This window comes from Zootoca vivipara, chromosome 10 (assembly GCF_963506605.1).
Source record: "Zootoca vivipara chromosome 10, rZooViv1.1, whole genome shotgun sequence".
In the NCBI taxonomy this organism is placed as follows: domain Eukaryota; kingdom Metazoa; phylum Chordata; class Lepidosauria; order Squamata; family Lacertidae; genus Zootoca; species Zootoca vivipara.
In genome coordinates, this window is record NC_083285.1 from 26,591,216 (window position 1) to 26,613,493 (window position 22,278).

At 43.0% G+C, this 22,278-nt stretch overlaps 1 protein-coding gene across 1 annotated transcript in view; it reads right to left on the reverse strand.

Annotated features, from left to right (window-relative positions):
- The window catches only part of GNS (glucosamine (N-acetyl)-6-sulfatase), a 28,641-nt gene extending 7,766 nt beyond the window's left edge, over positions 1 to 20,875 (reverse strand). The window contains exons 1-13 of the mRNA XM_035126654.2: positions 20,609 to 20,875; positions 16,999 to 17,058; positions 15,051 to 15,257; positions 14,259 to 14,324; positions 13,059 to 13,157; positions 11,065 to 11,232; positions 8,419 to 8,501; positions 6,059 to 6,177; positions 5,456 to 5,559; positions 4,200 to 4,301; positions 3,041 to 3,148; positions 2,645 to 2,755; positions 588 to 748 (exon numbers count right to left, since the gene is read on the reverse strand). Coding sequence (XP_034982545.1) covers positions 588 to 748; positions 2,645 to 2,755; positions 3,041 to 3,148; positions 4,200 to 4,301; positions 5,456 to 5,559; positions 6,059 to 6,177; positions 8,419 to 8,501; positions 11,065 to 11,232; positions 13,059 to 13,157; positions 14,259 to 14,324; positions 15,051 to 15,257; positions 16,999 to 17,058; positions 20,609 to 20,761 — 1,541 coding nt within the window. The 5' untranslated portion in view covers positions 20,762 to 20,875. The remainder of the gene's footprint in view (positions 1 to 587; positions 749 to 2,644; positions 2,756 to 3,040; positions 3,149 to 4,199; positions 4,302 to 5,455; positions 5,560 to 6,058; positions 6,178 to 8,418; positions 8,502 to 11,064; positions 11,233 to 13,058; positions 13,158 to 14,258; positions 14,325 to 15,050; positions 15,258 to 16,998; positions 17,059 to 20,608) is intronic.
- Between the last annotated feature and the right edge of the window lie 1,403 nt (positions 20,876 to 22,278).

Sequence of the window (22,278 nt, forward strand, 5' to 3'; positions counted from 1 at the left end):
CTTGCTGATCTTTTCCTCGAGAGAAACCTCTGCTGTATTAGTTACATCACATTCATGCAAGAAGCTGTGTTCCATTAAAATGAATGGCGGCTATATAGATGCTGCATTTTGTTGAATACAGTACTTTCAAAGAAGCAACTGTTTCCGTTGTTTAGTTCCAAGCTCAAAAGTGTTAGAAGCAGCTGCTAACAAGCAAGCTGCAGCAAGGGGTTTGTTACATATAAGCTTTAAATACTTCATGTTTAGGCTCAGATAAGAGGTTTCTTTTAAAGCCTGTGGCTTGGACCAAGGAAAACCTCCTTCCTACCCAAATCTCTAGAGAATTAGGTTGGGTGCAAGTCAGAGGAGGAAAAATGGGAAACCTTTTATCTAAGCTAAATGATCTTAGTATTCAGGTCTCAGATTTGTTGGATATACTATTAAAAGGACTTGCCTCACTTGCAAGAATTCTGATTAAAAACCTTGTAACTGAAATTTACTTACAATAACTCAAAAGACCCAAGAGGGAAGGTCTGTGCGCCTGAACTGTTCAAAAACAGTTGCAAAATTATATGACGACTGAAAAAGGTCAATAAGTGCAGGCTTACCCCGGATCAAATACGCCTGGTGTGCGGCAAGTTGCTCCAGAACAGGACTGCAACATCATTAGCCGATAGTTCATCTTTTCTAAAATTTCTTGATCTATTGTTTTTGCAATGTTGGTAATCTGGTGCGGGTCTGCAGTCAAGTTGTAAACTTCGACAAACACCTGCATAAAAAAAGAGAGGTATGACATGCTAAATAACATGGAACTGAGGATTTAGCCAGAGATACTACAATGAAGATTGCCATTACATTTTAACATGGTCTATTAGATGCCACATGGATAAATCCATTTGTTGATCCCATCCTGTTGCTCCTTTTGTAGGAGCAATACATCTGAACTTTAGTTTGGTTTGTGCGACAGTAAGCAGAAACCAAATCTCTTTCTCATAGTCTTCTAGTTTCACCACTCATAGCGGATCACCCTCATGATAGCTGGGAGGCGCTGTCAAGTGGGATAGCTGCCCTCTTCCACCGAGCGCGCAAGCTTTGGGAGGAACGCACATGGGGTGGGGAGGGAGGGAAGGAGGGGGATACCCACCTAGCCTGCCAGATCAGCCGAATCAAGCCTGGCGATCTATGGGGTGACAGATGTCGCTCCATGAACAAGTGTTCATGAAGCCAGCATCTTACTAATGGGATTTAAATTTCGCTTCTAAAGGGAGAGGTAGGTCACTAAAATCCTCTCAAAGCCAATTGTCCCGGATCTTTTTACAGACCTGTGTTCCCTCCTCAGTGTTCAAGCTGCCTGCCTCGTTTCGATTTACAGTGCTACTAGTTCATCAAACCTTAAGTTTTACATTCGTCATTAGCAACTACTGCTAGAGCCGCACCTGTTAGAACAAGAACCATACTCTGATGTTCGGCCCCAGTCTTGTTTTTCGTTGCTGCATGTAGCCATCAGCACTTTACCCACTGTTTGCTCACTCCAGCAGTGAGATATGATCGAGTGTACATTCTACAATCTAGAGTGGGCTTTGCCTGCAGGTCTCTTTCTCCTAGCCTTAAAATTACTGGTTCTTTAAAGCCAAACAGGGCAGTATTCATTGCCAATGCAGGTAAGGAGTAACGTGCCAAAAACCCATTTCTAGCCATTACATTACATTACATTACCCATTTCTAGCCATTATTCTGGTGTGTGATTGCTCTGCACAAAAGGAAATACTAAACTTCTGCACCAATGTTATAGGAACTACTTATACTAAAAAAAACACCCTGAAAATATAGCCATGTCCACTAGGATGCGGGATATAGATATATCATGGGTTGAGAAAAAGAACAGAGTCTCCCCTCTCTGAAGAATCTTAACTAGACAACCGAGAGTGACAGAAGAGGGAATAAGGGATTGATTGCTATAGAAGTGTAGGAAGCGAACTGATCTCCTTTCATAATGACAACACAGAATAACAATAATAGTATTCCATTAAAGCTGATCTTCTCTTAAACTGTGGCCCGTTGTCAAGATGGCAATTCTCTGTTAGATAGTGCTATCATGTTATTTACACATCTGTCTGCCTGCTCCATTTGGCCAAACTCATACAGCTTTCTCTACATACCCTTTTTATTGCAAGAATCTGCTTGTAAAAGGAAACTTTCAGAGTTCTTGAGCCAACACTGAGTTTACTTCAGAAGGTAAGTGCTGGACTAGCAAGATTATATACCCCTACTAAAGGTTACTTCCTGCATTGCATTTTACTGACACAGAGATAATATCTTACAGGAGTGGGTCGTGGTTCCCCTTGTCAAAGTTCACCTAAGTACTTTACAAGTTAGAATTGTTGTTTGCGGAATCTTGCTAACTGCATAACTGAAACGAACATAACAAACCCAAAACAAACAGGATGATTAAATATAGATATCTGAACCAGCTGTCTGGTGAGGGAGCTTTCAGGTCAAATGGGAAATAGCTGATTACACTAAATTTAACCTACTTGGTTAACCAGGTTCTGGGATTTGCATAAATAACTCCTAGAACAGCTATTCCCATCTGCACAGAATACATCAAGAGTTGAAGTTAACATGGTACTGTAAAAAAAATAAATCCCAAAAACAGAACAATTACCTCACGATCATCGAATTCACAGTACTGCAGATCCCATGAAGAAGAGAGTGTTCTTACACATGCATATGTATTGTTGTATGCATCTTCACAGACACAATCTGGAAAGCAATGCTATAAAAACAAAAGTTCTGTTACAATGCGGCACAGATCCATTGTTACACACAAACAACAGAGCACTGACAGTGAACAGCGACGTATGCCCACTGTATGCCCACAGACTGTCCTAGATGCAACTTAAATTTGCTTTCAAACCCCTCATTCCTTTTTTTTTGGCCTATGTACAAGATGCCGCTCCTCATCTAATCTTTCCACACAAACTCTCGGGGACCCCATGTTTCTCAACATTCTTCAGATGAGGATTCTAAAAAGCAAATGGAAGAAAACAGAACTACGTACGGTGACACCGGGTCCAAGGGCAGGGCAGGTAGGATCACTACTGTTGTGTCCTTCTCCTTGGTACTCAACCAAAACATCTGATCTCCAGGTCACATTTGCATCTCCTCTCTAAAATAAAGCAAATGTCAGCAACTGTGTGGGTGACTGCAGACCGAGTAGAATGGAAGCTTCATAAAACAAAAAGGGCTTTTAGCCTCCAGAACTGTGGAAACTAAGCCTGAAACTTGTGATAGCAGCAGCAGCAGCAGAGACTTAAGTATAAACATGAAGAAAGCCCCAGTCTTTGCACTCTACAGTTTCATGACTGAAAGCTGATGTCATCTTCAGTATCTGATGTTAGAGACAGAAGAACTGCTGAGAAACAATTTCTGTGAAGTTTCACACTGCTAAAGTGTCCCTTAAATGCACTAGGTGCTCTCCACCAGATTCACAATAAAAATGGCCCAAATGTGTGAGGTGCAACCACAGAGCTCAGAGATGCTATGCTAAGTCTGCATGTTATAAACATGCACTGTTCCTTTCTTTTAGCTCCTCTGGAATTTATCACGAAGCGTTTTGCTTCATTTCCCTTTTTTTGCAACGAGAAGCCACCTTATACTGTATACAACATTAATGCCTCACATCGAATATAACTGATCTGTAGAAAGGACTTTATGATATGAAAATGGAGGTGATATGTGTACTTTTGTAACCCAAGAAAATCCTCAATTAAGACTTTTTTTTTTACAAAAAGAAACAGAGGCAAGCTGTATCAGTCCTCAAATTATTTCACAATATTATTTAATCAGTAAATTGGGTTGTGCTCAATAAATATACACTCTGATTTGCTTTACACCAGGTTGTGTTATTTTTTGTCCATCTAGTTCGGTATTAGCTATTCTATGCCTCTCAGACACCGTTCTTTCACATCACATGCTGCCTGATCCTTCCCTTTTAGTGGGTGTCTGCAGACAGAAGATCCTGAGTTCAAATTCTGTGCTCTACCACTGAATCTATCACTCCTACCAATACCAACAGCAAGGGCTGTGAAAATGCCTACAAGGTAGAGGAGATTACGACTGCTGGACCTCATAGAGTGGAAGAACAATCACTAAAGAACAATGTTTAGAGCAGTTACCAGAATACCTAATAATAATAACAACCCCACCAATGTACTTACCAGTAATGGTAGTAGTGACATCCCATCCATCTGTGTTTTATTTAGATCATAGCCTGCAATATCTAAAATAGTAGGACCCAAATCAACGTTTGCCACAAGCATCTAGAAGGCAGGAAACATAAAATAATTATGGATTTTCCAATTATGGTCCAAGTGGAAACATGCACATTTGCAGGGTCCAAGCATGGTGGCCCCCACGTTAGTCTACACTTGCTTCTGTCACATAAACAGACTTCTACTGTGCTCTGAAAAGCTGGGGGAACATATTGCTAAAGCTCTGGGGAAGCAGTTTAAACTGCACTTGCCATTTCCTCCTGCCAGCTTTCTACATGCACTGACCGAGCTGCCAACTCAGAACATCTTCCATTTAAAGCTAGGACTATAGTTGATACCTGCCTTCTACTAATACATGGCAATTATTTTTTTATCAACATTTGTTTTACAATAAAAAGGGTACAAGAAAATACAATGATCATTGCTGTGTAATAACTAATTCTTATCCGAGCCATCCCTCGCATTCTCCCCTCTAATCTTGCACGAGAACTTCTAAGAACTTGCATCCCACTGCATTCCATAAAGCAAGACAAAAGAGCAAAAAGGAAGACAGAGGGAAAGAGGAGGGGGAAACATGAAAGGTGTCCACTTTCTAATATAGACACCTTGACTGTTATTTTTATTAATGTGTTACCTTGTGGCCAACTGTGCTAATCTGTTATTTGGGACCAGTTATTTATTTAATGTGAACACATGTTTAAAAGGATGTCTGCAGAAGCAATGAAGCACCATCTCTAGTGTGAGTCCTGGTCCACCTTCCAGTTTTCTAGAAGTCATTAGAATACTTTTCACACCCTTTATGTAGTTACAACATAATATTCAGAGAATGCCAGTATATAACCAAATTTATCGAGTCCCTCGTGTGACTAAGAACAACTGCCAATGCCTAGGCAAGAAGCTTTGTAACAATTCAACACACACACACATTAAATCACACAGGCTTGTAGCTGCTATTGCTTCTTTGCAAGGCCGATTCAGAGGCAGTAACATCTTAGTAAGTTTGACTATTCCATTCTACACAGCTGCAGGTTTTACCACACTCACTTCTCTTTACATATTCTGTTTCTCAGTATCTTCTCTCTCTTTCCAATGTCACTCATACTGAATTCTTTTTCCAGTTCACACAACAAATGTTCTGGAACCAGGCTGCTTTCAAACAACATGGTAGCAGGTATTTGCACTTATTGTAAGTATAACTTTACCTTGTTCGTTTGGTTGGGTTTGATTCCCGGTCCTCGCACCAACAGTGGAACTTTAATGTCAAACTCGTAGAGCTGTCGTTTGTCGATAGGCAATGAAAACTGACCTAAGAAACATGCAGAACAGAAATTCTATATACTGCATTGACAGCTTTTGTTATTTTATCCCAGGGAGGGGCTAACCTTTGGCCTTCTAGATGTTGGTAGAGTACAACTACCACCTTCTCTGACTATTGACCATGCTGGCTGAGGCTGGTAAGAGTTTGAGTCTATGTAATAATATTTGGTGGGTCACAGTTTAGCCATTACTGCTTTATCCCTCTTGGTGTTTGTCCACTCCCCAGCTGGTCTGCATGATTGATTAGGGAAACGCTTTATTTTCGGTCACTCCTATATTGTTTTTAGCTTAGAGGTAAATTCCAGGAAGTGACCGCAAAGAGAAAATATAGGACTAAGGTGTCTGGATGCCAATAGTTTCCAAAGCCACAAATTTGCATCGCTTCTCCCATCATTTCCCATTGCTACCGCTTATCTGAAGTTGTTTCAAATGCATGTATAAAAGTTTACAGCCTTTAAAAAATATCTATTTAACTAAAATACATTTACCTGTATGAAAGCCATTGTCTGAAGTGTAAAAAATGTATGTATTATCCAACTCTTCATGAGATTCCAGCCTCTTCACCAGTTTTTCAATCAGATCATCCACTGACAGAAGTGTCTGCCATCTGAGGCGAACAGGAAAGATTTTAATAATAAAAATTGTCCAGTGGCACCTTAGAGACCAACTAAATTTGTTCTGGGTATAAGCTTTCGTGTGCATGCACACTTCTTCATTTAAGTGTGTTAAATGTATGAGGATATGTGCATGCAAATGTGAGTTTCATAACTCAAAGCAGACTTTCTTATATATTTTTAAATTTTAGTGCTCTACTGTTTTCTATTCTAAAAGGTCCTGTGCCTATCAATACCTTGATCTAGTTTGTTTGATAATGAGAACCACCATTTTCATGGGGTGCGAATTCAAGCAAGTGTTTGAAAATTCTGCAAGACTCACAACTTTGGGAGGGGTGTAAAAGCATCAGTTGGGTACTTAGGTACTATTTAACTGAAGGGAAACCTGCACTTGGCTCCTCAAGCACTGCAAGTTTGGCTTATTCCCAGAGGCAGCTGGTTGCAATGGGCAGAAAAGGAAACAACCCCTTAAGAGTCATAGAGAGAAAGGGTTTGGTTTTTTTGTCTCTCCATCTGCACACATAACTAATTCACTACCTCTTTTTCTCTGAAATCTATTCTGGTCAACAGAAAGTGAAACCTGATCTGCTGTGGCACAACTCCACCCTCCCCAGAAAAAATATATATATTAAAAGCACTACCCATTGAAAAGATAACCTTTCAGTAAGGCTAATACGAACCAATGGTTCCCTCTTAGCCTCCTTTTTGGATGACTTTCAATACCTAGCCAATTGCAGCCCTCCAAAACAGTAATTTGCATGAAAATTTAGTATCCATAACCATCATTCACACCCAACCCACTTTTAGCAGCATCTTAACACTCTTTAACCATTGAGCCATTGCCTGGCTGCACATGTGGAGCCACAAGACTCACTCTCAGGCATGTGAAGAAGATCAGAAGTAACCACAGGGAGCCGCTGAGAGAGGCCTTAGCAAGGGAGAAATCCCTTCTCTGGTTGGGCTTTTACTTAAGGCTCTCTTGATTCACAAGCACTGCAGCCATTTACAGGAGCAATGCACACAAGCACAGCTTCCACCCCAAAAGGGGAAGGTGTTGACTGCGGTTCTGTGGCACAAAGGACTATTACATATAGGGGACTATTCCTGATCCCAGCTGCTTGCTCACTAATGGTTAAGAGCATACCTGCCAAGTTCCTGCCAGAAAAATAAGGGATCGGACTGGAAGTAGCAGACTGGAAGTAGCGCTGCCGCCATTTTGGAACTGGGCATGCTCAGAAGCGACTTTTGATGCTGCTCTGCCCTATTCAAAAATGGCCACCACGCCAGAATAAACCGGGGAAAAACAAAAAAAATCCGTTTTTCGGCTGGGAACAGCTGGAAAAACGGGGGTTTCCCGGGGAATACAGGATACTTGGCAGCTATGGTTAAGAGCTATGCCTTCTTTACTGTGCTGTGCAATAGCTTCATCTCTCACCACACAGCAGAGAAACATTCCTTTCTGCTCATGGGGAAAGGAAATGTTCTCCCTTCTCTGCAGTCATAAACAGACCCTCTGATTACTGTGCTAAGCAATGAGATAGGGGTTTCCTTTCTTATCATAAAGCATAATAATAATAATAATAATACTCCACCCATCTGGCCGGGTTTCCCCAGCCACTCAGGGCAGCTTCCAGCACATATAAAAACCATAATAAATAAAACATCAAACATTAGAAACAATTTCTTCCTTCCCAGTCTGTCTTTCTTCCTCTCTCTCTCTTTGATCACATGTGTGAGAAATATACGAGAGAGAGAAGAGGGTAAGAGTCAAGTGTATGTGAGTGCATGCCAGCATCAGGAGAGAAGGGTTGAGTGCATGCCAGCATAACATGAGAGTGTATTTCAGCGTCAGGTGAGATTTGCCAGGTGTGCATGTGCCTGCGTTCCATGTCTTTAAGCTATCTTTCTCTCTGCTTCGCCACCTTCAATGGTCACCAGTCACTTCTGCTTATCCCTTTCAACAGCTACTTAGGCAATACGTAGCTGTTCTCTGCTACAGAAAGTATGTAAATACACCAGCTGTTTAAAGGAATATTTGGTGAGGAAAAGGTGGAGAGGCAGATGTGACATTTGTGAAACCAAACTGTTTTCAACCAACTGCAGTTTATTTCATAACCCAAAGCAAGAATATATCGTGTAGATTTTCAAAGCCGGCCTTTTTTTAAAAAAATAGTGTGCTCCATTTCAGTTTTGCAAGAACTCCCATTAAAAAAAAAATACTATAAGTTTCCTACCTTTTCCTAAAAGCATCATCTAGAAATTGTATTGATGAATTAGTCATTGGTGTCTTTGCTTGCCTGATGAGCCAATGTTTGTCCTATAAAACATATTATCAACATTTGTTACTTTAGATTTACCCACCACCTCATGCCAAAGACTTAGGGTTAAGAACAATTTAAAGCATATAAAAAAGGGAACAAACTAAGATTCAGTTTAAAAGCCAACAATGATATTGTTTTATCTGGATTGCCTTTCGATAGGATGGCCCAAGGTTGGGTTTAACAGACAATTTTCAGTTTGTGATCAACATTTTACCCACCTCAAGCCACTGGGATTTGGAATGACAGACACAAAAAACCCAAACTATTCTAGTTCAGATAACATGTGCAATCCTACCTTTACCATGTCTAAGGTAAAGGTAAAGGGACCCCTGACCATTAGGTCCAGTCGTGGACGACTCTGGGGTTGGGGCGCTCATCTCGCTTTACTGGCCGAGGGAGCCAGCGTACAGCTTCCGGGTCATGTGGCTAGCATGGCTAAGCTGCTTCTGGCGAACAAGAGTAGCGCACGGAAACGCCATTTACCTTCCCGCCGCAGCGGTACCTATTAATCTACTTGCACTTTTGGGGGTGCTTTCAAACTGCTAGGTTGGCAGGAGCAGGACCGAACAACGGGAGCTCACCCCGTCGCGGGGATTCAAACCGCCGACCTTCTGATCGGCAAGCCCTAGGCTCTGTGCTTTAACCCACAGTGCCACCTGCGTGTCTACTCTGAAGTAAATCCCATTGAGTTCAATGAGGCTTACTCATTGATAAGTGGATATAGGATTGTAGTCTTAACAGTTTGAACTATTTCCCTCTTGCTTTCTTGGTGTCATAAATTAAGAGGAACTGTTGTCCTATATAAAGATGCTGTCATATTTGGCATTTGATCAAGCTCACTGGTTACTTATTTCATAATAGCTAAAAACCAATATAAATGTTAGCAACACAATTTTCCAAAATGATATGGTATATAATCTAATTGGTGCCTTTTGTGCTCATGGAAAGATTTTGGATTGATTGGATATGTCTGCTAACAGAAGAGAAAGGAAAGTGATTGTCAATTCATCTGTCCTCATGCCAGATACCACCTTTCACCCTGTTCTGTTCTGGAGGGTTCCCCAACTTTCTGGAGACAATTTTCAAGGTGCGTTGGGGAGCAGGGAGAGGGGGAAATCGGCAAACATAGCCTCTTATGCTCTTCCATTAACAGATGACTCTACCCACAGACTCTGCAATCAGTTTCCTTTTGCTATGTACACAAGTTTCTCCTAAAATGGAATCTAACGAGGTTCTGCTTGAATGAAAACATACTGCCAGAATACAAGATGCTCTTGGGCCACAAGGAGGAACGAGAATGTTTGAGAGACTGTTCAGACTTTAAAAAACAAACAGGACCTTGAATTGGAGAAGTAGAAAAACAGACAACAGTAAGTGCTGATGAAATCCCCTTCATAATTCTCATCCAATGAGGCTGAGAGCTGCATGGCCTTCACCTTTATCCAGAAACAACACGAATGGCTCCAGTCTAATCTGGGTTGACAATGTGAATGACTATTTTTTGAAAAGAACTGTGCGTCACTGCTTGCCTAATAACGTTCCAACACATTTTACTATATAGTAGAACACAGCATGTTCAGGATAGGAGCCTATGTTGCAACAGCAGCTGAAGGACAAATTGTTTTAAGGCACTTTGATGAGTAATGTAACATAAGTGGGAGTTAGAATCTTAGCTACATTAGATCGGCACTGACTATATATTCAACACTGTGAACACAGCACTCCCAGGCACCATTTTATTCAGGCTTCCTCAACCTCGGCCCTCCAGATGTTTTTGGCCTACAACTCCCATGATCCCTAGCTAGCAGGACCAGTGGTCAGGGATGCTGGGAATTGTAGTCTCAAAACATCTGGAGGGCCGAGGTTGAGGAAGCCTGATCTTATTGATAAATTCCTGAGACCACTACTTAGCCATCTTCAAGCCACAGATACAACAACTTCAGATTCTGAAGATCTAGATGTCCGAACTTCCTCTCTGTTTCTCTGTGTGTATAGGCTGATTGGTCACTAAAGCACTCTCTAAAGCTCCATTAGAAATGACAACTATTCTGGCAGAGTTTCATTCTAAGTTAGCAAGGCAAATAAGGGTTGCTTGAATACAAGGTACTTTCATCTTGAGTCAGAAGACTGAAGAAGACCTATTGATTCCATATAGTGCCAAGCCTGTAGACACTTGTTAAAAACAACAACTACTAAGTTCATTTCTAAAGAACAGACAACTAAACACAAGAGTACAATTCACACATTTAGAGGCAATATACGGGCTGCACATATTGAAGGATACAAACAGGAAACTAAACAAAATTATGAATGGCAGAGGAGCTGACTTAGCTTAAACACTCTCATCACACTCGCCAGAAATTTCTGTATTTTGTAGAGAAATCAAGTTCACCCCCTGTAGACCTGCAACTTCCACCCACATACTTTTATGCCTTGATCTCATGGCAAGTTCTCATGACAGATTCCCATGGTGATTAGCTGTTTTAAAAGCTCAAATGAAGATTAATTTGTTATATCTAGCAATCGCTAATTAACACATTTGTAATTGATAATCCATACCTTTCCATGGATATTGAAATTACTGTTTCTTGGAGCACTGACATTCTGAAAGCTTTTCTTGTACTGAGGAGCAGCTATCCAAGGTGAGTGGGGTGCAGGAGTTGCTATCATCATGAAGAATGGCTCAAAGTTGGATTTATATTCCAGAAAATCCAAGGACATGTTGGCCTGAAAACCAAAAGATTTATTATAGGGGTCGGCAAACTAAGGTCCATGGGCCACAAGCGGCCCACAGGGGTCGTTTAACTGGCCCAGAGCTGCCCCCGAACAGAGCTGCCTGCTTGGCAAGTCCCCGCGTGCTGCGCTAAACCGGCGCAGCGGGCACGGGGACTCGCTTCCATGGTGCCGGAAATCACGTCTGGGCAGACGCAGATGCCGGAAATCACAGGCGTGCGTGCGATCTGGCCCAAGGAGGGATCTCTGCTGGAGTGAACCGGCCCAGGTGAGGTAAACCTTGCTGACCTGTGATTTATTAACTTAAAGCTCATTCTATTTTACTGCTGTCCAATAATCAGATACAGATTCTCTAAAGAGTCTCCAAAATTACAAATCCCTGTCCCTGTTGCATTGGAAGAGTTACATGTATTTCAACAGTTCCTTTCTTTTGTATTTTCCTTTGAGCAGAAGTTAAATTCTATGTGAGAGGCAGGGAATATTTATTTCTTATTTTATCAAATTAAGTACCAACGTTCTTTAGGTCTAACATTTGATGCCATGCTGGTATCCAGACACAAGGAGGAGCAAAATCTGATAAAACACCATTGCTTCAAACTTTTACTATCTCACTATAGGCAACCATTCTTGTCCAACAATGTATTCCTTTTATTTTAGGAAGTTGCCTTATACCAATGGTCCATGTTGGGTCCATGTTGCTTTGTACTGCCTACTCTGCAGTCCTGCATTGCAAGGAATTGGACTAGATGGAATTGCAAGGAATTGGACTAGATGAGCCTTGGGATCCCTTCCAACTCTACAATTATATGATTCTATCACTGGCAACAGCCCCCCGGGATTTCAGACGGGGGTCTCTCCTAGCAACTACATGGAGATGCTGAAGATTAAATATGGGATCTTTCCTATGTAAAATGTGCTCTGCAACTGAGTCACACCCCAATCCCAAAGACCATAATATGAAACACGAAGGGTTTGGTATTTTAAAAACATTTAGTGTGTGTGTTTTTGACCATTGCTAAAAATAAAATCATCTTTGTAACACAGGTTGGTCATCCCATTTAACTGTGACCTTTAATCTTATTATCATTTAATCTTATTATCACAGCCCTGCATTTTAAGCTTCCCTTGCTTTTTCAACTGTCATCTTGACAGCTATTAACAAACTGGTTACTGGGGCATAACTAGTTTGAGGACATAGGCTTACAAATACCACAGTCGTACCTTGGTTGTCAAACGCATTAGTACTCATCCATTTTGGCTCCCGAATGCCACAAACCTGGAAGTGAGTGTTCTGGTTCACGAATATTTTTTGGAAGCTGAACATCCGATGTAGCTTCCGATTGAGTGCAGAAAGCTCCTGCAGCCAATTGGAAGCCACGCTTTGGTTGTCGAATGTTTTCGGAAGTCGAACAGACTTCCGGAATGGATTCTGTTCAACAAGCAAGGTATGACTGTATATATAGTCTACAAATTTGAACACACTTATACATGGAAGCAAGTTAAATCAATATGACATGCTTCCAAGTAAGGAAGCAAATTACCAGTGTGAAAACTGCCTTACCACCTATTTTAATTTTCGATTACCTTATGGTTATCAAAAAAAATAAAAAACCTCAGTTATATCTGGGCAGTTTTGGTGCCTTTCAAGAAAGTACATTTAAGCTACAGTTAAATGCTTTGTGTTGTGTGACACCCAGTGTTCATTTACACTCAGGATTTGACTTTGCTTCACTATTATACTAGGAGTTCAACCCGATAATAGTCCTGGAACCAAGCTAGAATTCATCTTGCTAAACACCTAATTGCTGAGAAATCCTTACCAGTACATCCGTCAGGTAATCAACGCTGTAGTTCTCACCATGCCTCCGTGCTTTTCCATTTACTGAAAGTGTGTAATTATAATATTTTGAATTTTTTTCCTGCGGAAGAAAACAAAAGCCACTTTATATATATTCAAAAGGAAACATCCAAGGGGATTGTTGTTAGAATGTTACTTGTCCCCAGTCACAATGAGATAAATTTAAATCCCAGTAAGACTTACCAAACTAACACACTGGTTATAAATAAATAATCAGATGCTGCAGGGCTTAAAATGCTTCACATACCTTCTCAGTAATCTTTGCAACTCTATACAACAGAACCAGGCCTATACTGCACATGGAGGGGCTGAGAGGGAAAATCATGGCATGCCTAAGACCAGGCATCCCCATACTTAGGCCCTCCAGATGTTTTGGACTACAATTCCCATCTTCCCCGACCACTGGTCCTGTTAGCTAGGATCATGGGAGTTGTAGGCCAAAACATCTGGAGGGCCGCAGGTTGGGGATACCTGCCTAAGACTAACTGGTGAGTTTGTGGCTAACACAGCATTTGAGTTGAGAGAACTTTCTCTTTTTTTTAATCAATAATTTTTATTATTTTCTCTTACAACAACTTAGACATAAACAAGTAAAACATAAACCATATTCACAAATCCCCAAGTTACAAATACAAGATAAGCAATCCAATAAGTCTGTTCTGCCGAACTAGACTTCCCCCGTACATTCGTTTTTGGTTTTGTTTGTTAAGATCTGATTAATGCGCTTTTTTCCTTCCATACAATATCTCCATATACCATTTTACAGTGCCTTTTGAGATAATCCAGAAATTTACTCCAATCCGAGTTGAGAGAACTTTCTCTGCTAAACTCCCACTAGTGGCCACCATGCTACGACTCTGGGAATTCTACTTCACTGATTGATCAGTTTACTTTCAGGGTTAGTGTTTCTTCTTTTTCTTCTTCTTCTTCTTCTTCTTCTTCTTCACTCCTTAATATTATGAAGTACTATAAACAGGTCTGCAGATGGTGTGCTAGAATGATGGCAGGAATAAAAGGCCAATGTGAAAGGCTGTAAGGTTCCATGTTAATTATTTTTACTTCTGAAGGGCCTCCATCTTCCCAGATTCAAGAATTAGAGCTTGGCATATTATACGATGGTAAAACATATAAAGCGAACTGTAGATTTTTAACAGACACTTACCAATGCATACCAAAAACTCCATCCAGGAGGAACATGACCAATTCCTCCTGCATCTTCTGCTCCATACTGAAAATGAAAAGAATCCAACATTAAGCAAGTCATTAGTATTATAATTATCCCAACCAGAAAAGCCTTCATTTGACCTAGCCTTTCTCAACCTTGGGTCCCCAGAAGTTGTTGGACTACAACACCCATCATCCCTAGCTATCAGGATGAGGAGTCAGAGAAGACGGGAGTTGTAGCCCGACACCACCTGTGGATTCAAGGTTGAGAAAGGCTGGTCTAACCTATAGATGGCTATTGCCTGAGGACTTGAGTAGGGTTCCAAATTCATCTTATCCTGGGAACCATGCTGAGTTTTAAACAAGGGTATGGGAAGGGCTTGCTTATAGTTTCAGGTTCACTCATACAGAAAATGGGTTGTGTCCCATTAGGACTTCAGCCTGTGCGACAAGATTTCCTCTCTTCTTCCTTCATCCCAGGACAAAACTGCTCTAGACAGTTTGGCGGGGGCACACAAGGAGTGAAGAGGGGGAAGAAGTCTTGTGGCACCACAGGTGGCTAATGCAGCGGGAGCTGTAATTCAAGCGTTTCAGAGCAGACATCTGTATGCAGTAAAAGCCAGCTTTATTATGCTTAACAAACTACTCCTGCTCACTGCATATCCTAACCACCCTTTCACACAAACTGCTACTTTTGAATTTTTTTTAGTAAAGTCTCGATACATGCAGAAGCATTTTAAGACAGATAATTCGTGCAAGCTATATATGCACAGTACACACAAAACTGTACCTCATTCAAATATTTCCCAGCAAAGAACGTCTGGTAGCCGCACATGGACTTGAGGATGGCAGGAAAGGTAAATGGTTCCTGAATCTTCTGCCAGGATTTGCTACTGCAGTTTCCCTCCAGTGTGTTATTGACAACGTGGTGGTTGTGTGGATATTTTCCCGTCAGGATGCTTGCTCTACTGGGACAGCACAATGCACTGGGCACATACTGAAGAAGTTAAAAGAGCACGGTGAGAAAATCAAGTTGCATATTGTCAGAAATACCTACCATATAACTAATAACACTCGAGATTTCCGTCTATAAAATGTTTAGTATGCAACTCCCTTTAAAATCTTTACACTATTCACCTGAAACTAACCTGCAAGCAAATTAGAAAGACCTGCATCTTATTGGCAGGGAACAAAGAAATGGTTACTTGCCTAGCTGAAGAGCAGTATATTTCTTGCCTCTTCAACTTAACTTCTAAATTGCCCATGGTAGTATACAACAGCCTCATGAAAAGCAATCATTTGAATAGTTGATTGTTTCAGAAGCCCTTTGGCCTCACTGAGGCTTTTCAAAGGCAGCCCCATGCAGCGAGTGTTAAGACTACCGTATCATTGATATATTCAAGGCGGCAGTTTCATGTAGATGTTAAATTGCAGAAGCCAAACATCAAGATGTCAAGTAGAAATCCACACACGCCTTTGCACTCGAAAGGGCGGGAACCACCAGAAATCTGCTTCCAAATCTCATACCTGCCTAACAGTTGAAAAGGATACCATAGCTGATGGTATCAGAAGTCACTGAGGAATCCGGCAAAAGGGAGATACTTTTCAACGAGCTCCTGGTGCAGATTTTCTACTGGGGGGGATCAAAGCTGTTTTGTCCAGAAACCATGTTATGAGTCAGACTGAAAGGGACCCAGAAAAGCTTCGAATTGGGTTGCCACCATGCATGCTGAAATATCCTGCCCCAGAATGTGATGCTTCAAAGTGTAGTTGACTAGAATGGTAGGGCTTTTTCATAACAACCTCTTCCTTTAAACTCAGTGTCATTACACCTCGCCTAGGGAGATATTCAGTCTCTTCTACCCAGGCCACCCCAGGGCTGGCCACCTTAAACCAGCCATGCAGCGCAAGGATCACAATGCAAGTAACTGACCCGACCCCTTCAGGACTCCTGTGCACATCTTCAGGCTGCAGAAACTGAAAGTAATCTAAAGCTGACAAAGACTCAAATCAGATATCAACCTTTGTTTATAGTCAAAGTACCACCACAGCCATTCCTGACAGCGGGAAGGGGGCTCTAGCATATAGACACAGGTTGTCCATCATTAAAGTAAAAATTATCAAGTAGACTTTGAAACAGATGGAAATCAGAGATAATAACATGGCAATGCTGAATCCCAACTAGGAGCTGACAGACCACTCTGTTGCGTTTCCAGTTAGAAAACAAACCGGGATTCTGGGAAACATTACGGCTTGATTACGCTGTCCCTCTGGTTGAAAACAAAAGATGGAAAACATAGAGCAATACCAGAGAAGACTAAGGTGGCATCACCAGCCACTTTCTGTACTTTGTAGCACTCAGGTGGTAGCCCCGTCTGTTTGAGAATGACTCTTCTTCATAGGAAAGATGCTCCAACTCCCAGTTGACTTAAAATTGCTCTCCTCTAAATTCTCTCTAGCTCTGATGTCCATTTTGAAACGAGGAAAAAATGTATCCAAGAAACAGCAAAAGTCACCACCCGAATGCTACATCATGGAGAAACAGGGATCACCAAGGTACCAGTTAACCAAGGTAACAGTTCTGCCAGGTCTCACTATGCCTTTAATAAACCATGTGTTGATTCATCCCTTGGGTCCATTTCTTCTTCCCTTTTTAGGTTTTCTTGTGAGAACAATACAATAAACTCAGCGGTAAAAATGGCAGTATTTTCAACAGCACAGCCTGATTCGGTACTTACTGCATTTGAGAAGGTTATCCCCATCTCTGCAATAAGAGCATTGGTCTTTTTCAGCGGTGTCTGAAAGAAAGGAAATACGTATAAAGACCTGCTACTATAATATGACTCCACAGGAAGATTGAGTTGTTTATGTTTGCAAACCTGAACACACAAGAAGGGAATATGTAAGCCCCACTGAACACAGTAGGCCAGGGGTCCCCAGACTACGGCCCCCCGGGCCGGATGCGGCCCAATTGGCCTCCCAATCCGGCCCGCGACGACCCCCGCCGCCCGCTGCCGCCGCCTGCTCTTACGGCGCGCGGCGACGATATTCAAAATCGGCAAAAAATAGCCGAAAATCCTTTGTGCGCATGCGTATGACCCCAGAAGAGGTCATTTCCGATGCACTTCCGGGTCGGGGGAGGCCCATACGCATGCGCACAAGCGATTTCCGGCGATTTTTTTCCGACCGTGTGAGTGTGCGCATGAGCACGGGCGCGCACTCCCCCGCCCTCCAGCCCGCTGCGCGCGCACTCCCCTGCCCTCCGGCCCGAAGCCCGGTAAGTCTGGGGACCCCTGCAGTAGGCCTTACTTTGATTAAATACACAGAGGACTGCACTTGTTACTTAATGGGGCTTGTTACTTAAGTAAATAATTTCAATGATGGATTTGCTACTTAAGTAACCAATTTCAATGATTGTTAACACCCAATACCAACTTAATAGTACAGTACCAAAACAAATTCTAGCTGTTAGTATTTCATTTATTATTACAGTCATACATCGGGTTACAGACACTTCTGGGTTTCGGCGCTCGCGCCGAAATGCTAAATTGCGTTTTGCGCATAAGCGCCGAATTGCGACCCGCATGTGTGCAGACAAGGCGCTGTGGGTTGCAAATGCTGCGGGTTGCGAACGTGCCTCCCACACGGATCATGTTCGCAACCCGAGCGTCCACTATATACTAAAAGGAAACTTTCAGACTTGCAACTTAAAAGGGAAACCAGCACTTATTGCTAAATATAAGCAATACTGTACCTTATTTACTAAACACATCTCTGTCCAAATACACATGGCTACTTACAACAATGCATAAAAAATATAAAAACAAATTAAATAAGCTCAACAATGGTATTCTTTCCCGAAAGGAAACAAAACAAAGCACCACATATGGGCATAGAATTACAGAATTGCTGAGTTAGAAGGGTCCCAAGGGTCATCTAGCCCAACCTCCTGCAATGCAAGAATCAACTAAAGCATCCATGACAGATGGCCATCCAACCTCTGCTTAAAGGAAGGAGAGACCACAACCTTCTGAGAGCAGATGATGAGCAAGTTTGTGAGTGCTGGAAAGTGAGTAAGAATGTTTTACCAGTATCAGTTCCTTAAATGTCTTATCAGTTCCTTAAAAAGCCCCCCCCTTCATTCTAGAATCCAGCAATTATTTCTACTAGCACATGGTTCCATAGCTCATAGATACTCTCCCTCTTATTCTGAAGGGACTGCCTGTGGATGCCAGGCTGATGGCCCGTGTGTGTGTGTGTGCGCGCACATGTCTTTGTTTTTACAGTAATTGTAAATGGCCCACCTGTGGAGGGCCTTTTCTGAACGTTGCTGTGCTCACCTATGCTGTGTGTCTCTCTAAGAGAGCAATTCACATGGGCAAAAATTAAGAAGTTTGTGGTCGTGAAGTACACGAGTCTGTGTGAGAGATGTGGTTGCAGGCTGTATGTATGCAGTGAGTATGCAGTAGAGACAGTGGTGCGGCCATCTTGTGTACTTTTCCTGAACCTGGGAAATGGTCCCTGTTATTAGATAGCAAGAGCATTATTGTGAGTGTGGCAAGAGAGAAATCAATCACAACCAGCAGAACACAGGTGACTTCCTGCAGCAAGTATGAAGTTGTCCGGGGGGGGGGCAGAAATGACCCCACCTCTATTCTGAGTTATGCTATGCTCCCTCCCCCCAAACAACAGCAGAAAATTTGTTATGCCACAGCCACATGGCAGCCCTTTTGTGACCGGCACCCACAGCACTGTCTAAAAAGCCAAAATGTGCCCGCTGGTCTGATGGGAGAAGCAGCAGCAGAAGAAGAAAACAGCCATGGTCATTTTTGAGGCCTAGTCTAACAAAAAGTTAGCTTTGCCCATGTAGAAAAGGCCAAGGAGTGTATTGCTTCATGTTCTTGCTGAATCCTAACAAGGAAGAGCATTCCTACACCCAGTGCTATTTCACTAATGGAAGTGATGTGCTGTTGTAACCTGTTCAATACATTGCCGTAACTGGAAACAAACAAACAAACAAACAAACAAACAAACAAACAAACAAACCCCAGATCATTTCTCAAATGTAGAAAAATCTGTTTCACTGAATAGGCTCGCAATGTGTTCTTATGCAACCTATGATAAATGCATTAGCTTAATTGCCGTAGAGAAAGGTCAGTTTACACAACCTGGCCATAAGGAATGTGCCGGCAAAACCTGAACATGTCCATTCTCAGATGGAGATGATCCAGTTGTGTACTTCCACTGCCACACCCAACATTAACTTCTAGTAAACCACCACATGCCCCCTCTTTCTCAGCATTTGTGGGAGGGAAAACCAAAGGTTGGACCATCCTGCACCACGTGTCAGATGCACACAACCAATTCTCCCCACTTCCAAAGCCAAAAGACTCAACAGCCCTTTCCTGAACTACTTCACACCCAAGGGCCTTTCTGGCACACTTCCCCACTACAGAATAGTGGGGCTTCTTCTCTTTACAAGCATGAGAAAGCCAAGATATATTGCCCTTCACACCTCACTTAACCCTCCACCCCAGTGGATTCCAACTGCTCCTTGGGCATTCCAGCCTTGCCAATACAATCCTATGACTCAACTTGTTACCTCGAACTCACACCTGCCAAAGCATGCACAGGACTGCAGCCTTAGCCTGGCTTCTAATCGGATGGCACCTGGGCCGGATTTAGATTTGATGAGGCCCTAAGCTACTGAAGGTAATAGGGCCCTCTATATGTCCAGCTGTCCTTTGTCAACCAAAAATTGTCACTGTTTTTTGTGTTCGAATATATGCTATATGGTAATTTATGAACCTAATAGATCCACTCTCCCCAAGAGAGTGAAGCTCCAAGCTATAGCTTGCTTAGCTTATACGTAAATCAGGCACTGGATGGCACCAAGAGCTGGTGCCAACTTGAAAAAAATATTTTTTGGGGGGCGGTAAGACCCCAGGTAAGCCCCGCCCTGCACACCCGATCACATGATGCAGTGCTTGCACACCACTTGAATAGCAATGCCCATCAACTTTGGAGGGGCCCGGACCCTCTTATATTTTAGAGGGGGGGCGAAGGGACCTCGGCTCCCTAGGAGTTGGCTCCTCTGGCACCGAGGAGATAAGCAGGTTCCGGTTCCCCTCCCCTCCAGGCACGTACGCTACGTCGAGGGTTGGGAGAAGGGCAAGCCGCCTTCTTCTTCAAAGGCGGCCGTAGCCATTTCCCTCCCGGGTCTCGGCTCTTCGGCCTCTTCTCTCCCATTGAAGAGACCCCTCCCCCAAAAAACTCTTTTCCGCGCGCGCAGGCCCCAAATCCACACACACACCCGCCCACTACTTCCCAAGGGAGGCGCGGCGTTACCATTCCGCCCAGATAGGTGTCCTGGTCGTCGGTCAGGATTAACACCACATTGGGCTTCCGCGCCCGGGCGGCGGCGGCCAAAGCGAGGGCCGACGACAAAAGCAGGAAACAGAGTGTCCAGGCAGAAGCAGAAGCAGCAGCGGCGCGCGCCATCCTTGCACCGGAGCTGGAGCGCCGAGGGGGAGAGGCGAGCCGGGCTGGGCTGTCACGAGAGAGAGGCGCGCGCGCTTCCCCGTTCCATTCTCCCCGCCCCCTTTTTAAGTACGCCGAGAAGAGGCTGGGGAAGCGAAAGGAGCCCGGGCCACGTGACCGACAGGCCTCCCGCGGCGCTTCTACGGCTGCGGTGACGGCAGGCCTCAAGCCCCGCCCACTGGCCCTTTGCTGCTCCCGCCTCTTGGCCGCCGAGCTTGAGTCACAGAATGGCAGAGCTGTTAAGGGACCCCTGCAACGCTGGAAGCAAAAGTCTCTCTTTTTATATATATAATCTATACAGTGCTAGATAAAACGGCAGCTATGTGAAGATTAAAAGGCATGTTTTCCCCCCCTGGTGACTACAAAAGCACCATTGCTGATTTCCAACAGTGCAATCGTATGGATGACTACTCAGAAATAATTCTAGTTACAGGTAGGTAGCCGTGTTGCTCTGCTGTAGTAGAAACAAAATAAAAAAATTCCTTCCAGTAGCACCTTAGAGACCAACTAAGTTTGTCACTGGTATGAGCTTTTGTGTGCATGCATGTGAAAGCTCATACCAATGACAAACTTAGCTGGTCTGTCTCTAAGGTACTACTGGAAGGAATTATTATTATTTTTACTCAGAAATAAGCTCTACTTCAGTGGGGATTTGGAGGTTGCTTCTGAGTAGACAGGATAGGCTGTTGGTCATTATAATTGATACTGCTAGCATTGAGAAATAGGCCTGAAACAACACTTTGAAAGCGGCACTGTGCACGACTTACTAGAATAAGACTAAATGAAAAAAATAGGAATGGTTCAGAAAGGTAAACACTGCAAATAGCTGCCTGCAGTGTTCCTGCTCATCATTTGGTGCATTTAGGGCAGCCATTTTGTCACACATAAACAGCACAATTATCTTTGACAGTCAGAAAGCTTAGCCAACGCTTAATTTAATTGTGCTCAGGCTTGGCTGGAAGCCCCAGCTTCTGATCTTGACATTGCCCAAGCAATCTTTAAAATGTGCAATGCTGGCTGTGGTTGAATTGAAGTTGTCTTCAATTCAAGATGTTGAGGCGCCCTCTGCTGCCTGAACAGTCAGCACCAAAATAAGATTAGGGAGGCTGCGAAGGTGAGACAGGCTGTTATCCTAAACACATTTTCTAGAGAGGGAGCTCTAGACATTGCTTACTTTGGATATGGTAGGACTTGCTTCGAAATAATTGTGCCACACATACTGGAAGGGGTGACACAGTAGAGGATTATCGAATTATGTCCTGTATGGGAGAAAGTGGGTGGAATTATTTTCTCTCCCTTTTAATTCACGGGTGGGGAAGTAGATCCAGCCAAAAGGCTGAATACAGAACTGGCCTGTTCTCCATGGGGCACTTTGACAGTTCAGCTTCACACCTAGTGTGCTCCTGATTCTCCCTTTCCAGTTGCAACTCAGCACTTTCTGAATGTGGTATTTTTTTCTGTCCACAGAGGCAACAGAA